Below are 15,663 nucleotides of genomic sequence, written 5' to 3'. Positions count from 1 at the left end.
AGATTTTTTTTCCATCTACACTTGTAATTCATGGAAAATTATTTAAGAACCCTCAGCTGTAATTCAATTTAATTGCAAAACTGGAGCCACCAAATTGGACCCGCTGCGAGTACCTGGAATTCAACTCAAATTAAAAGGTGGGTCTTGTATTTGGTTTGCTTTTTTCTGGGTTAGAAAATGCACCAAACCATGTCGTGATAAGCAGTCTGGGTATCGATTCAAATTTCCAAAATCGATTAAATTCAATACGCAAGGGTCCGATTCGGTTCGATTCGATTCTCGAGTCACTTCGATTGATTTTCGATTCAATCAAAGATTTCACGCGGCACCAATTTGACTTTGGTATGGGGCGCGTTCTCAGAAGAACCAAAGCTGCAATTAGTACAAACTGCTTGCCGTGCATTATTAAATGTATTCATTTTTAATAATTGAATCCAATGCAGTTCCATTAATCCTGATTTATTTAAAATAACCTGATCGAAACAAAAAAAAATCTGCCTTCATGCTTGTTGCCGTTGACTTCACTGCGTCCACCATTTTATTTATTTTTTTTTCATTTCTATCGTGAAGTCATGCAAATGCAATGAAAAGGAAAATCGATTAAAATCGATTTTTTTTAAACCCAGCCCTACAGATAATAGACGTGGCTTTATAATTTGGCACTGGCCAGCGTTTGCGTTTCAAAGCGTCCAATTATTAAACCCCATTTTTCCCCCGTGTGTCTCCGCTTAGACGCAGAATGTTATGTACGACCTGGTATCGGAACTCCAGGAGCGCAGCGAGGAGCTGGACAAGCGAATCGGCACATTGGAGGACAAGCTGGACTCGGTGACGGGCAGCTTGCAGGCGCTCCCCTGCCTCATCTCCCAAGCCATAACCCAGCAGCAGCAGGACTTCCTGGACGGCTTTGTTCACCGCTTCCGGCCCGCCTCGCTAGCCTCGGAGCGCTCCGAACGCTCCGAGCGCTCCTGGACGTCCACCACCCGCAGGCGGCGCTCGCCGTCCACCGCGCCACACACCTCCTCCGATAGTGGATAACCGAAAAAGAAGCACCTTTATCTTCTCATCACTTGGTTCTTGTCCCCCTCAAATAGTCCATCGCTGGACTGAAGTTGAGTCCATATCCTGACCACCCTCACCAATTAAATCCAAAAACCAATTTCTCTCCCGCCGTGACTGAGTGTTTCAGCGCAGGACTGGATCGGAGCAAAAAAAAAAAAAAAAAAAAATGTAAAAAAAAAAAAATACAAAAAAAAAAAGAAATCCCGAAAAAAATACAAATGCATCTGAAAAACAAAAAAGGAAACAAAAGAAAAAAGACTGATAAACCGAGATAAAGTAGAGATATGGTTTATGTTTTAGCCATTGTATGGCTGTTCCAAGTTAGCTTTTTTTGTAAAAGCCCTTAAAAATTGACTTGAGGTCAAGGGTCGCTGGGGTGAGAGCTGGCTATCACACCGGAGAGTCCTTAACCTGGTATTTCGGTGAGGAGGGTGAGACAAAAACTTTGCTTTTCCCTTTCAGAAGACTGGTGTCGTGGATTCTTTCCCGTGGGTGAGGGCAAAAGCTGTCGGGGAAGGCCCAAACGCGCTTGACTGGAGGTCAAGCGTGATGAGACTGCACTAAAGTGGGGAGCAAAAAGGGGGGCGGGGCTATGGCATTACTACTGGGTAGGAAAAAATTTACACAATTGCCAACTTCAAGGTTTCAGCTTCCTTGTTCTTACCAAGGGAAAATGAGAGCGACTATCTTTTTTAGTTACATATTGACATGTGATTTTTCAGTGCCTGAATGTATAAATAGTAGAGGGTTATTTAATTACTAATTTCAGAGCTTTTTTACGATGTTAACGGTCTTGACTACAGCATTGCATTCCCTTTTCAGATACATTCCTCTCCGAAATATCAAAACGTCTTCAAAAAAAAAAAAATGACGCATCACACGGCCTCCCATTGAGCAACCTTGTTTTCAGAACCCTTTTTTTTTCTCCCCTTTTCTGTTTCTACTAACACCGTGGGAAAAACACCCCAAAAAAAAAAAAAAAAAAAAGAAAAAGGAGAATGTTCCCGAGAGCGAGCGAAAGTGTGTTGAAACGTGCGTTTGTATGAAAATGAATTCACTTTTAGCTCGATGCTGCACACCCATCCACAACGGCGGACTTTCCTCAGCACCACTAATTAGAGCTCCCTGTGCTCTCCAGATAATGGCATGTCTTGAGGGCGGCTGGTTTCAAGTGAGAACGAGAGAGAGAGAAATAAAAAAAAAACACCTTGTCCCCTTTGCATGGTTCCGTGCAAAAAAATGACAGTTGAACGGGAATGTTCCTTGGATGGCTTGCTGACGAGACGATTTGGATTTTTTTTTTTTATTATGTCCACTACTTGATTGTTTTTTTTTTTGTCAACTTTTTTTTTTTTTTGGTTTGTTTTTCCCCCCGACAGAAACGTCCTTTTCATATCACCTAGAGAGTTGCACTAAATGTGATTCTGTATTGCATTCCCTGTTTAAAAACACAAAGCAAAGGAAAACAGTTCTGAAAGGACGCAAATAAAAGTGCTGAAGAAACTTTGACGGGTACGAACGATTCGATTGGTCCCTCTGCAATTTCAAGGCAAAAAAAAAAAACTAAAAAAATTAATTAAATAAACGCATGCACTGTTTTTTCTGAGCACATTGACACCAATGACACAATTAAGCCGAGAGGTTCAGAGAATCATGATTTAACTTTTTTTAATGGGTTAACAACCGTCATGTTTTAAGACTGTAAGTATGACTCCATCCGTCTCCAGAAAGCTCACTCAAGTATTGGGAGGCTTGCTGGTTGCCTAGCAACCACACAGCCATGTCAAAGCTCTAGAAAGCATTCCCCATTGAATATGAAATCAACATGAGGAAATTAGTCAAGTAATATGCCCCAAAACATTTTGGAACGTTTTTAAATCAATCACATAAATCAAGCAGGCTTTGACTTAGTCACACACCCATTTTTTTTAAAATCATTCAAAATTTGCAAAATAAAAAAATGAGAACAGATGCTGTTAAGAATCTAATAAATAAAATAATTTCAGCAGCGGTTATTTTTTTTTTTATTATTATTATTATTATTATTTTACATTCTACTTCGATTTGAATTCGATTAATCGTTCCGCCCTACTGCAAACCACTTATCGTTGCTGTACTTTGAAAAAATGTCCATTTTATTTCGGATTTTTCTTTTTTCGTGAATGAGGTTACAGACATCCTATTAACGAGAAAATTAAAAAAAAAATAATACAAAATTGAACCTGTGTATTTTTCACAGGATCGCAAAATTCACTCCTCTATGAGTGCGCCTGAATTAAATACGAACATTAGCTTTTATTTTTTTCCCTCCCCCCCCTTTCAGCTTGAATTGACAAAGCATGACTCTTCCCGCGTCCACCTCGAGCCCCATCTTGTACACTGCGACACTCCTCTGCCCCATTCCATATCAAAGAATCCGCCCCGTCATTACGGCCTCCCTTTTCAATCAATGTCATGCAATTACTTAGGACGGCTAATGGCAGGCAGCTTGATGCCTGTTCATGTCTCATGGTTCAATCTCCTTATTACGTTGTGAGGTTTAGCCTCGTGTTTGTCATCTGTCATCATTAAGAATGCGACCGGCTTCGGAAAATGGCCCGCAGCAAAGACCTCAACTCTAAAAAAAAAAAAAAAGGGTAAAAGTGCAAGAGCAGGGGAACCCTCAGGTCGTGCTTTGTGAGTGGGTAATATTTGGTGACACAAGGTAGGATGCGCTGATGGTGTCGCCACACCGGAGGGAAATCTTGCAGGTATGAGACGTGATTCATAATCTGTGTAGCGGAAGAGGGACGATTTGAAATGACTAATACAAAAAAAAAAAAAAAACCCTAACTAAAGAAAAGAAAAATGAAAGTTTCATTTTACTCGGATATAAGTGCATTTTAACAAAAATTAATTTCAATAAAATGAATGAAAACGCACAAAGATTCATTAGCTACATCAGAAAATACTTTCCCCTTTTTCAATTGAACCACTGAAATAAAGTTTTCTACAATATTTCAATTGATTGAGCAACAGATACGGATATTAAAAAAATACATAAATAAACATTCAACGATATTCATAAAAACGATATACACTCCTGCTCAAATGTTTTCAATAACTACATCATTTCAAAATATTTTCCATCATTGATGTGACCTAACCTTGTTATAAAATGATCATGTGGTTGCATAAGTGTACACACCCTCTTAAAAGCGGAATGGGACAGTGTTCAGAATTACGCAATGACATTCAAACTCATGTTAAAGGATGTCAGCACTCACCTAGCACCGTATTAGCCCCAGAATGAAGCTCTGGTGTTCTAGTAGGCTTTTCCTGGACATTTTGCTCTCTAGCAGCAGCCTAAGGTTTATGGCTCAAAAGTTCAACTTTGGTTGCATTGGACCATAACACATTTTTCTACATGAGATCGGACGATTTCAAGTGTTCTTTTTTTCTTACATCTTGCTATACTCCGTAGCGCGACATATGAGGAAGATGGCAGATTGTTGTCACTTGTACATAAATTCCTGCAGACACTTCACTGTTGATGTTCAGTGATGATAACAGCTTCCTTTCGTCAACCAAGGACAGGACGATAATATCATTGTTGTGCCAAATTTCAACTGACAGATGCCTTTGAAAATTAACATCCCTCCGAGTAAGCTTTCCGCGGACCATGACTGTCGCTGTAGTAATTTGTGATGACCAAAATGAACAGCTGAACTTTATTGGGGGTTCAGAAGCACTTTAATGGCGGTAGGCGTGTGGTGTCTCCCCTCAAGCAGGAGTTTGGACGTGATTGGTTCATGTTGAACACACTACATCCCCATTGATAAGAGGGTGTGCACACTTATGCAACCACATCACCTTGTTTAACAATATTGGAAATGATTTGTCTTGGTCTCATTTGTTTATCTCATAAAAAAAAAAAAAACTGGCATTTGAACAGGGGTGTGTAGACTTTTTATATCGAGTGTTTGACTAACAAAGCCCGGCCAAATCACTATTTCAGAATTAAATACCTGGCCAATTTTCTCCTCTTGAAGACACCAAACATTTTATATTAAAAGTCAGGGGCTTGTATTGGTATTGTGATGGTATTAGATAAGAGATGGCGGTCTTTTATCGCCCTGAGAGGAAATGAACACACCTCTATTGAACAATAACACTTGCCGAAAATGAAATGTAACCCATCTAGTGTTCTGTGCGCATTGCCTCACGACGCATAACGTACGTGGTAGCGCAGGAATACGTTGACGTTCAATTGATGGCAAATGAGTTGAACGTGTTCTCTGTATGCACTTTGCTGACTTTTCATTTTGCAGGTCAACTGCCCGAGCAAGGAGAGACACCAAGGTCACATCATTAAAGACTTTCCCCATTGATACTTTCTCATCAATCGCTTCTCTTTTTTTTATATGTTAGGGAGGAGCTCAATTTAGTCTGGGTTGTTAGTCGGAGTTATGTCTTCCGGTGGATTTCTTATATATATATATCTATTTTTTTTTCATGTTATTATTATGTTTAAGAGTAATGCGTAAGTGTTTTGGGATCAGAGTTTGTGGCACTTTGGCGTTTTTAATAACTGCTTATAAGAGGCCACAAGGTGGCAGCAAAGCTATCAGACAAGGCTTTGGAAATGAAGCTCCTCCCGTCACTTCAACATAGTTCCTTGGCAGTTTTCCAGTAAAAATGGAGGGTGGGCATTAACGTGGGCCAGGCCACATACAGGTTAAAATAAAATGTACATAAAAACCGCAATCCAATTGGTCAATTCAAGAAAATATTTTCAGTTTTGCTGTTGTGAAAATTGGCTTCCCCACATTTTACAACAGAGAAATAAGATTTTGCAAAACTAATTGTTTTTCTTTCTTGACTCTGGCCATAAATAACAATAATTTACATGTTAAAGTTGTTCCAACACAAATTGCAGTGCCGATGCGGTTCTGTTGTTAAACCCGTTTGCAGGGAGCTTATATTGATATAAACACGACCGTCGTATCAGAGGTCAGACAGCTGCCGAGGCCCCGGTCCAAGGTGAACCACGTCGCACACGCACACAGTCGAATAACAAGCCTCGATTCATGTCTACATGTACAAACAGGGCTCAAGCGTGGTTAATTACAGCCAAATCAGGAGGGAGCTGGCACCAGTCCGATATCCCAGCAGAGTGGCTGAGTCAGTCACCCCCCGTCCATGTTGTTGCACAACCCCAAAGGTCTGCGCATCCCGTGAGGGTGCAATTGCATGATTTATTGTTTTCAGCATTTAGTTAGACGTAATGGTGGGAGGTGGATTTCGCACCTTAAGCAACCAAATCCACCTCTTTATAATGCCATAGCCTCACAAAATATTTAATAAATAATAATAATAATTATAAAATAAATAAATAAATGAAAATAAATAAATAAAAAATAAATAAATAAAAATAAATAATAATATTATATATATATATATATTTATATATATATATATAAATATATATATATATAAATATATATATATATATATAAATATATATAAATATATATATATATATATATATATATATAAATATATATAAATATATATATATATATATATAATTTTTTTTTTTTTTTATTGTCAGTCTAAATCCATTACTTAAAGGGTTCAATACTGAAGCCTTTTTTGTTGGCTCGTTGCCTGATTTCCGTGAAACCTACAATTTGGTCCGCCTAATTCTGGTGCGAAGGTGTCACACTGTATATGAGGAGAAAAAAAAAATAAGTGCAGAATGCTGTATTTAACCCTCCCACTTGGGAGACAATGGGGGCGGAACCCTGTTGCAGTGTGAGGATCATCCCAGGTTGTCCAAAGGTCCTTTAGGGACAGCTTTGCGGCAGGCAGGGCAAGCCATTTATTAAATCTATGCCCGCGCTTTTCTTCTCCCCGTTTGCCCGTGCACGGACAAACAGCACGGAGCTGAATAATGCTTCACGCCCTGCCTATCACCGGCAGCAAACGGGCTTTGCTGCACACTTGAGAAATCCGAGAAAATACAAGTATTGATCTAGCTTGCCAGCCGTTTTTTTTTTTTTTCTCTCTCTAATGCACATTGAGCTCGAGGTGCAGAGAGGGGGTGGAGGGCCTGTTCATTCCACTCAATGTTTTTTTTTTTGAGTGTCATTTATTTCAGCTTCCGTTGTTATTTCTCTCTTTGCCGTTCCATTTCTGCCCGTGTCATTTCTCTTTGGTCAAGAAAGAAAGCGGAGTGAACGGAGACAAATGAGGTGGCGGCTGTACGGTATCTTCATTTTACTGGGGAAGGAAGAAAGGAAGCTTTTCTTGCCTTAAAGCCTCAAGCCATGTGTCAGGACTGGAAATAGCAATATGTGGAGACAATCCCGAGTGTGCACGGTGCTATCACAATGTGGAAAATGCAGAAAAGACCGTCAACATTTTTTTTTGCTGGCTTGTTGTTCAAATGGACATTATTGCATTCATTCAAATTAAAAGCATGCAGTTATAATGGTGGTTTTGTCACACTTTCTTGGGATTATTTTACAGCCACAAATCAAGGCCTAAATATTTTGAGTGCAACTGCTAAAAAAAAATAAATAAATAATAACATAGAACCAATTAAGCGTGGCAAAACTGTTGTTATACTGCCGTGCTTTTATTTTGAAGGTCTGGTTTTTAACTATTTTGATGAGCAGACTGGGAAGCTTGTTTGTGATTGTGGAATACATAGCGGTGGTATCTTTCTGATAAAATATAATTTGATACATACTGTGAGATTTTTTTTTTCCTTTTTATAAACATTTTTCAAATCGACACCCAACCTTTGATAAAATGCCCTAAGATTGATCTAATTAGCTCAGGCCAGGAATCATTTTTCTACTGTTAAGTAGTGAGCTGTAATTAAATGCATTTTTATTTTTTTAGAGCTAAAAATAGTGACATCAATGTCTTTGTTTCGTTCGTCCAATAAAATACATTTCATTTTACATGATTATCACAATTAATTAATTACATTGCCACTCATTAATTAGATTACATTTTCAACTCTTAACAGATAGAAAAAAAATATTTACATCCATTTTAATGGGAAATTATAGTTTGAATTGTTTTTTAAAAAAAAGTTAAGAACTAAACTCTTATGTCAAGATAGCACTACTTTATCGTGACTTTTTAGTTTGAAGGTTATACTGTGAGCAATTTCTAATAAAAATATAAAACATTGAATAAATAGTCCTCACGTAAAAGCACAGCATAAATATTTGTTTCAAGGTTTGAACATATGAGACGTACAAATGGTCACATTTATTTCCTCACGGTTATCTTCTATGGCCTCCGTCTGCATGACTATTACATCCATGTGCATATTACTTATGACAACTTGTGCTGTGGAGTGGCAATGCGGCAGCAGATGCGGTAGCCCTGGGCAAGGCAGGGCCACTGGTGGGAATCTATTCACTTGAGGAAGTGGGCTGTGTTATGTGTTTCCGCTACCCTATTGGTCACCAGTACTGCTGAGTGCCTGTAAGTGTGTGCGCGCGTGAGTGTGTGTGCGTGTTTGTGTGGGTGGAGAATGGAGATGGGGGTCACTCCAGATGTCCTTGCCCTGAGCTGTCTCTACATGAAAATCAACGCTGCATTTACAGAGGGATGCCACATTATACAGCTGGAATCATTCCTTCAATGGTTCAAGTAATACAATTGCAATTTCTTCCCCTCAATATTGCAATTGCTTTATAATATAAATTTTTTTTATATGGTCCTCTTCCCATTTATATTTTTTAAACAAAGACAAGTATTCAATAATATATATATATATATATATATATATATATGTATATTAAAATTAATGCCATTTATTTTTTAATATGGGTTAGGCTTGTGAGGTAAATTGAATTAAATTCAATTTGGTTAGGTTCCTTTCTATTCGACATGTCGTGAATATTTTAAATTGAAAGATTAAATCCGATATAGTTGGGAAACGGACTCCCCTGTTGGGATTCCCAACTCAGCTGAAGCAATGTAATGAAGGGCAAGGTATAATAACATGAGAAAAAAAAAAACATGACGACTGACCAAAAAATGAGAAAGGGGAAACTAGAGGATGAGCAGGGCAAGCGGTTTGCAGGGGGAATGTAAGAAGAAAACCAAGGAGTCTGCTTCCCTCTAGTGGCGAATTGTAGAGTTGCAACAAAAATGAATCATTCCAAAATATTTGAATACACACACAGCTTGAGGCACTAGTGGCAAACTTTTGTAAAATTACTCTTAAAACAGACATATGAGCCAGGTATCTCTTAAATGAGGTTTTAAACTCAGTAATAATAATATTATTTATTTGTATTTAATCAACTGTTTGCCAAATGTTGAATTGATAGATACATAAAATGGTTTATTTATGGTATTGTTGGTGTTATCGAAAAAAAATAATCAAAAAACTATTATTTTACTTTTAAAAAATAATAATTACATTTAAAATGTTTTTTAAAGTAATTCTAGGGTGCTGAAAACTAAGCTCAAAGAATGCAACAAAACATTGATAATTTACTTTAATAAAAGTGTAAAAACAATCGCGAAGACTCTGCGAAATAGAAGAATGAACTCCGACTTGATCCGTTTACATCGATTTCCGTGTGTGACACGGCGGTAACACGGCTGATCTGAATTTTGCTTGTCGGAATGTTGCTAGTCAAAGCAAAAAAGAAAAGAAAAAAATCAGTGGATCCAAAAATCTCTCTCTTTCACACAGATTAATGTACTTGCGCCAGTCAGCACAAGCAGTTCAAGTTTAATATTTAAGCTTCACCTCCCACCTACTCGCCCTCTGTGTGTGCGCGCTTGTGTGTTTGAGCCGATATCAAACGCCGACAGTGAGTCACTTGAGAGAGATTGAGAACGACTGGGCCTTGAGGGCCCGGTGGGCAGAGTAGCCATTTTGTTGTCCGTATCATTTCCAGGGCAGAAACGAAACACCTCCAGTACACGAGTGGAGCAATAGGACATGAAGACGGCCTGAAGGTAAGTCTGGAGCTCAGCTCGTTTCCATTGGCGGGGAAAGTGACATTTTTAAATTAGCAACGTTGTGCTTTGTTGCTGTTTTGTTTGTCAGTTAGCCAGTTTTATGAGGGACAAAAGTTCATCTCTCTCTAGCTCTCTCTCTCTTCTCTCTCCTCTCTCTCTCTCTCTCTCTCTCTAGCTCTCTCTCTCTCTCTAGCTCTCTCTCTCTCTCTCTAGCTCTCTCTCTCTCTCTCTCTAGCTCTCTCTCTCTCTCTCTCTCTCTCTCTCTAGCTCTCTCTCTCTCTCTCTAGCTCTCTCTCTCTCTCTCTAGCTCTCTCTCTCTCTCTCTAGCTCTCTCTCTCTCTCTCTCTCTCTCTCTGCTTATTTTGTTTAACCTTTTTTTTATTTTTTTCAGTGAATCACCAAAATTAGCCCACACTATGCAGAAGCCCACTGGAGTGCCCGTGTGGGTGATTCACACACCCACACCAGAAAGCAGCACAGGTGATGATGACTCCACAAGCAGCACAACCTCGGCGCCACCGTATGTACAAACGGACGATAACCACACAAAAGGGAGTTTGAGTAAGCTGAAATCAATCATCCCCAATTCATGGGGAAATATGAAGTGGAAGAGGGGAAGCGACAGAACGGATGACTCTGAAGCCACAAGTGGTCAGATCAAGATCCTCCCGAATGGTACCAGGGTGAGCCCTCCTGTAAGTCCCTTTCTGGAGCGCAGGAAATGGGACGAAACCCCGGAAAAGCCTTTTTCAAAAGAAACCAACCAAAGCTCAAATGATGATTCTCTACTGACGAGCATCCATCCCGCGGAGTACTACGCTGAGAAATTGGAGGTTTACAACCAGAAGTATTCTTACTTGAAGTCATGGCCAGGTCTGCTCCGACTTCTGGCAGGCATTGAGCTTTTATTCGGGGCGATGGTCGTGGCTTGTGTCATCGGCTACATCCACAAAGACAGCGAATGGTCCAACACATACGGGTTGTATAATGGCGTCTACAACAACGGACTGGGCCTGTCGGGGTACAGCTACAACGGACCGATGACTCCCTTTGTTGTGTCGGTGGCAGGAGTGTGTTGGGTCTTGACAGTGATCCTCCTGGTGTTGGGAATGACTATGTATTATCGCACCATCCTCCTCGATGCCCCCTGGTGGCCACTGACGGAGGCTTTGATCAACATCACACTGTTCCTACTCTACATGGCGGCGGCCATAGTCTACGTAAACGACTTGAACCGCGGGGGGCTGTGCTACATGACCGTCGGTATCAATCCCATCTTGGGTGGGCTGTGTCGGGTCGAAGGGGGCCAGATGGCGGGAACGGCTTTTATCTTCATCAACATGACCATGTACCTGGGAAGTTTTCTCGTCAGTCTGAAGATGTGGCGGCATGAGGCCAGACGGAGAGAGAGGATGGACTTTGAGGCGATGGTGAGGAACACTTCCGACAGCTAAAATGCAAATCCGCCAATCGGCTCAAATCCAGATTCAGAAAGTAAACCATGTCATAGTTTGTTTTTAGCCGCACGTGCTCCGGCTCAAGAGTTTGTTTACCTGCCAGTTGAGTAGAAGCATCGGTGGCGAAAGTCAGACTGTGGCAGGGTTTACTTTCTGAATCTGTATTTGCATTAAAAAAAAATGTCAGAACACTGAAGTTTTTATTATTTTTTTATAAATGTAGGATAAAGTTTCAATTAGTTTGATTTTATTTATTTTTTAATAAAAGCATTATTATTTCCATTTTATTTCGTTAAAAAAAAAACATTTTTTTCATATTTTACGAAATTTTCTTGGTTTTTGTAAACTCCAAGAACCTCGCAACCTGCATATAAGTCCACGGTCACAAATATCACAAAGGCTAGCATGCTCGTCAGCTTTAAACAGTCGTAAATTTATGAACAAGCTTTGATGCCTTTTTTTCTTTTTTTTTTTTTAAATGTCACACTCAGCAAATCCAAAAGTTATAAATGCCACTCGTGCATCACATCACCAAAAAGGGTCCGCCAAGTTATTTTAATTAGTTTTTCTTTCTAATATTTTTTTCTTAATCAAGCAGCAGATTTATAATCAGTGACATTAGCAATCCCGCTAATGAAAGTACACAAGCCAACATCGGCCACACAACAAAAGGAGGGGAGAGCAAATCGGATGTAATTTAACGTCAGTCAAGAGAATCTGCAGTGAGTTTGCTTTTATTTGGTATTGGTGTATCAGCTTTTTTTTTTTTTTTTTTTTTTTTTGCTGGCGAACACTTCAACGTAATTTAATTGACCGCATACTTGCTTTAGTGTATTCAATATGTGACACAAATAGACAAGGTGGCGTAAATTCTGCAGTCACATGTGAAGACGATTTATGGCAGTTTGAGTGATTTTGCCCTCACAATAATTTAGTGGGATTGTTTTAATTAAATGTAATGCCCGTTCTCAGTTCTCTTTAATATGGAAACATGTACAAAGTGCCGTTAACCAACTAGTTCAATTATCATGCATGTGACGTGAAACTGACAGCGCTGCGTCATCAGGAAGAATGAGCCCAGAGAAAAGCGGCGACAGAGTTTATCGCGTCATCACAGAGTTCTAAAAGATTTGGATTTGTCATTGTAGTTAATTTTTATTTAATTTGGAATTTTGTTTTTTAAATGAAATTTTGTTGTAATTAGAGTATGTTTGTTATGAGTTTTATTATTTTTAATGCTGTCTTTTAATTTAGGTTTTATGAGTTTCAGTATTGGTTTTAGTTTTTATTTTACCGGGGTCACAGTAAGTATAGCGTAAGAAATATATAATTAAAAAAAAATAATAATAATAAACTGTTTCCCAATTGTTCCATATGGCCATAAATGACGGATCATTTACTGTTCTAGTGCGTTCTGGAGACATAAAATGTAGATGCAGTTTGTTATAATTTTTTCAAAAGCACTTTCATTTTCATTTTACTTCATTAACATTTGTGCAATTTTAGTTTTAGTTATTTCATCCATTTTCGGGTTGCAACAGAGGGACTGGAAGAGTCACCGGAAGGTTTAGAAGAGGACAAATTGTAGTAAAACACTGTACAGATGAACATGTGCATCCAAAAGTTTCGAGAAGTTAAAAAGTGAAATTGCATCTTTAGTTTCATCCCAACATTTCATTCATAAGCTTTTATCACTTTTGATGATTAATGCATGTTCAGATTCTGGCAAACAAAATACTTTTATATCTTCAGAATGCAGGGAAGAGCCCTCGCTCCAACCTCCTGGCCTCACCAAAAGCCAAACATATTTCATTCAAGACTATGAAAGTCAACAAAGGTCATAACAAGCATCACACGCTCACCTTGGACATCCAGAGGAGATCCGCCTGTCAGGACAAAGCCGCGGCGCCTGCGTGCCTCCCCCAAGTGCACATCATTGCAGACTATGTCATGTGAGCCCACAATTTGGAGACATCTGCATGAATGGCCATTCGAGAGTCCGTGTGACAACTTAACGATCAGATCTGTCTCCGCAGGAAGTACCCGGAGATCAGCTGCATGGAAGAAAGGGAAAAATACAAAGCTGTGTTCAATGACCAGTATCAGGAGTACAAAGAGCTTTACAAAGACATCAGTGCCACCCTGAGTAAGTTCGGTGAGCTGGATGCTGTCATGGCACGACTCATCACCGATGGAAAAAGCAGAGAGGTAGGAAATGCAGTGACCTATGTCAGGCAACACCAATGCCATTTGGGAAATCCGTGATATGGTAATACCCCATTAAAATTCTCTATGGTCATCTTTTTATAGCATTAATGGCATTTAATTATAGCTTTTAAACATATATTGACATAGAGCAAGAGCAATGGCTAACATCAAAATATTACATCGTGTCATAGTGTACCAATCATTCTGTTTACAATAAGCAAATTTTTCCAATTAAACTTATCAGGACACGATATACATCAATATTCATACCCAAAGATGTGCATTCAAAAATCAACCCACATGTGTTGATTTTTGTAGTCCTAAAAAGCAGGATTACAGCTGATGACGTTCAATGTTTTTTCAATTTAAACTATGCTGAAGTATTTCCTCTTTGTTCTTCTTTCAAATTGAAATCGTCTACAATTGAAAAAGGTGTGGCGCCATCTAACGGTCAAAAGGGATAATTACACCTTGATATTTACAAGCGCTAGCCCGCAATAGACTTATTAACGGTGCAAAAATAAAATTAATAAATAAAAAACGAACTAACGGTAGAACGATCATGGAACACAGTGGAGTGTTGTTTACTGTTTCGCAAATGTACTGTAAGTGGCAAAAGAAACTTAATTAGACGAAAAAAAGTAAAGTTCTAACGTCCGAGTCTAGGGATAAAATACTGGGTCCATGATAAAAAAAATTTAAATCCACCATTAATGTGAGATCATAGTACACCATATATATATATATATATATATATATATATATATATATATATACACTACACAAAATAATTATATAGACTATTAGCAATAACGATGCATTAGTTCTTCAAGTAGCTTTCAAACCATTTGTTGATATTATTCTTCCAGGACCCAGACAGGATTGAAAACATCGTGAAGCAGTATGAGCAGAAAAAGAGCGTAAGTGATGATGATCATGTCGGCACTGCAGTCGTGTTTTGTGAGCAGTTTATGATTTTGTCCATTGAGGTTTTAACTTTCTGTGACAGGATCCTGCTTTTTTGGAGAAGAAGCAACGTTGCGACTACTTGAAAGCCAAACTGAGTCACATAAAAAACAGAATCCGTGCGTTTGACCAAGACACAACTGGAGGGAACAAATAACACGTTTTTTTTTTATATTACATATTCACGTCATGACTTTTGAATTGTAATTACACGAGAATGTACAGAATGTTGCTTTATTTCTCTACCATTGTGATATGTATTATTTGCACTACTGCTTTTTGGCCTTGACGACCATATGAAGATGCTCAGTTTTTGCTTTTTTTTTTTTGCTTGGGGAGTCAATGAAATTAAATGTTAATTTATTCGGGAAATAAACCGATTACTACAAACTGACACGAAATGTAGAACATTTGGTTTAATTTATGGACGTTGCATGTTGAGAATGCACAGTACATTATAACTTGTTGATTTCAGTCATACTTCGCAATATCAAACGCTTGTCTGGTCTTCCTGGACTTTTTATATGACAGGTGAGCAAAATTGGAGTGAATTCATAACTTTATTTGGATTGTAAAGAAACTCGTGTTACTTTTATAACGCAACAACAGAATAGAATGGTTTACCGCATCACCTTTACTTGCAGCGTACAGGTGTAGCCCAATAAATTTGAATATTGTAGAAAGGTTAGTCTATTTTAGTAGTTCAATTTAAAGAGTGAAATTTAATTTCTACTTTTAAGATGTTCTTGATTGATTCTTATGTGGGTGAATTGCGGTGTGCGCGTGTGCGTGCATGCCTGTGTGTGTGTGTGTGTGTGTGTGTGTGTGTGTGTTTGTATATGTGTTCATTAAAAAGATCTGAATAAGGTGAATGGTTCGTTACTCATTAAAGAGCAGGAATTTATATTTTATAACTGAAATACTGTGCAGTATTTTACATATTTTACAAACACATGTAAGCATATTTTCTTTACCTCGTATTGAA

At 38.6% G+C, this 15,663-nt stretch overlaps 2 protein-coding genes and 1 long non-coding RNA gene across 4 annotated transcripts in view; 2 read left to right on the top strand and 1 right to left on the bottom strand.

Annotated features, from left to right (window-relative positions):
* The window catches only part of kcnn1a (potassium intermediate/small conductance calcium-activated channel, subfamily N, member 1a), a 49,886-nt gene extending 48,623 nt beyond the window's left edge, over nt 1-1,263 (top strand). Inside the window, exon 9 of the mRNA XM_088312005.1 lies at nt 733-1,263. Within this exon, the coding sequence (XP_088168131.1) occupies nt 733-1,038 (306 nt within the window). The 3' untranslated portion in view covers nt 1,039-1,263. The remainder of the gene's footprint in view (nt 1-732) is intronic.
* Nucleotides 1-14,118, bottom strand: part of LOC148326201 (uncharacterized) — a 57,685-nt gene extending 43,567 nt beyond the window's left edge. The window contains exons 1-2 of one of the 2 annotated variants that reach the window (XR_015846235.1): nt 14,013-14,118; nt 13,367-13,558 (exon numbers count right to left, since the gene is read on the bottom strand). This is a non-coding gene — a long non-coding RNA (uncharacterized LOC148326201). Of the gene's footprint in view, nt 1-13,366; nt 13,559-13,982 lie in introns of both variants that reach the window. The other variant, XR_015846236.1, reaches the window with a different exon arrangement.
* On the top strand, nt 9,904-15,550 carry marveld2l (MARVEL domain containing 2-like). The gene is made up of 6 exons (XM_088312009.1): nt 9,904-10,044; nt 10,439-11,477; nt 13,257-13,456; nt 13,541-13,712; nt 14,582-14,632; nt 14,722-15,550. Exons 2-6 carry the CDS (start codon nt 10,464-10,466, stop codon nt 14,833-14,835), a joined length of 1,551 nt encoding a protein of 516 aa, XP_088168135.1. The 5' UTR covers nt 9,904-10,044; nt 10,439-10,463; the 3' UTR covers nt 14,836-15,550.
* Nucleotides 15,551-15,663: the final 113 nt, after the last annotated feature.

This window comes from Idiotropiscis lumnitzeri, chromosome 12 (assembly GCF_059441095.1).
Source record: "Idiotropiscis lumnitzeri isolate Australia: NSW breed Sydney's pygmy pipehorse chromosome 12, RoL_Ilum_1.0, whole genome shotgun sequence".
Classification (NCBI taxonomy): domain Eukaryota; kingdom Metazoa; phylum Chordata; class Actinopteri; order Syngnathiformes; family Syngnathidae; genus Idiotropiscis; species Idiotropiscis lumnitzeri.
This window is presented reverse-complemented; position numbering and strand designations above follow the sequence as displayed.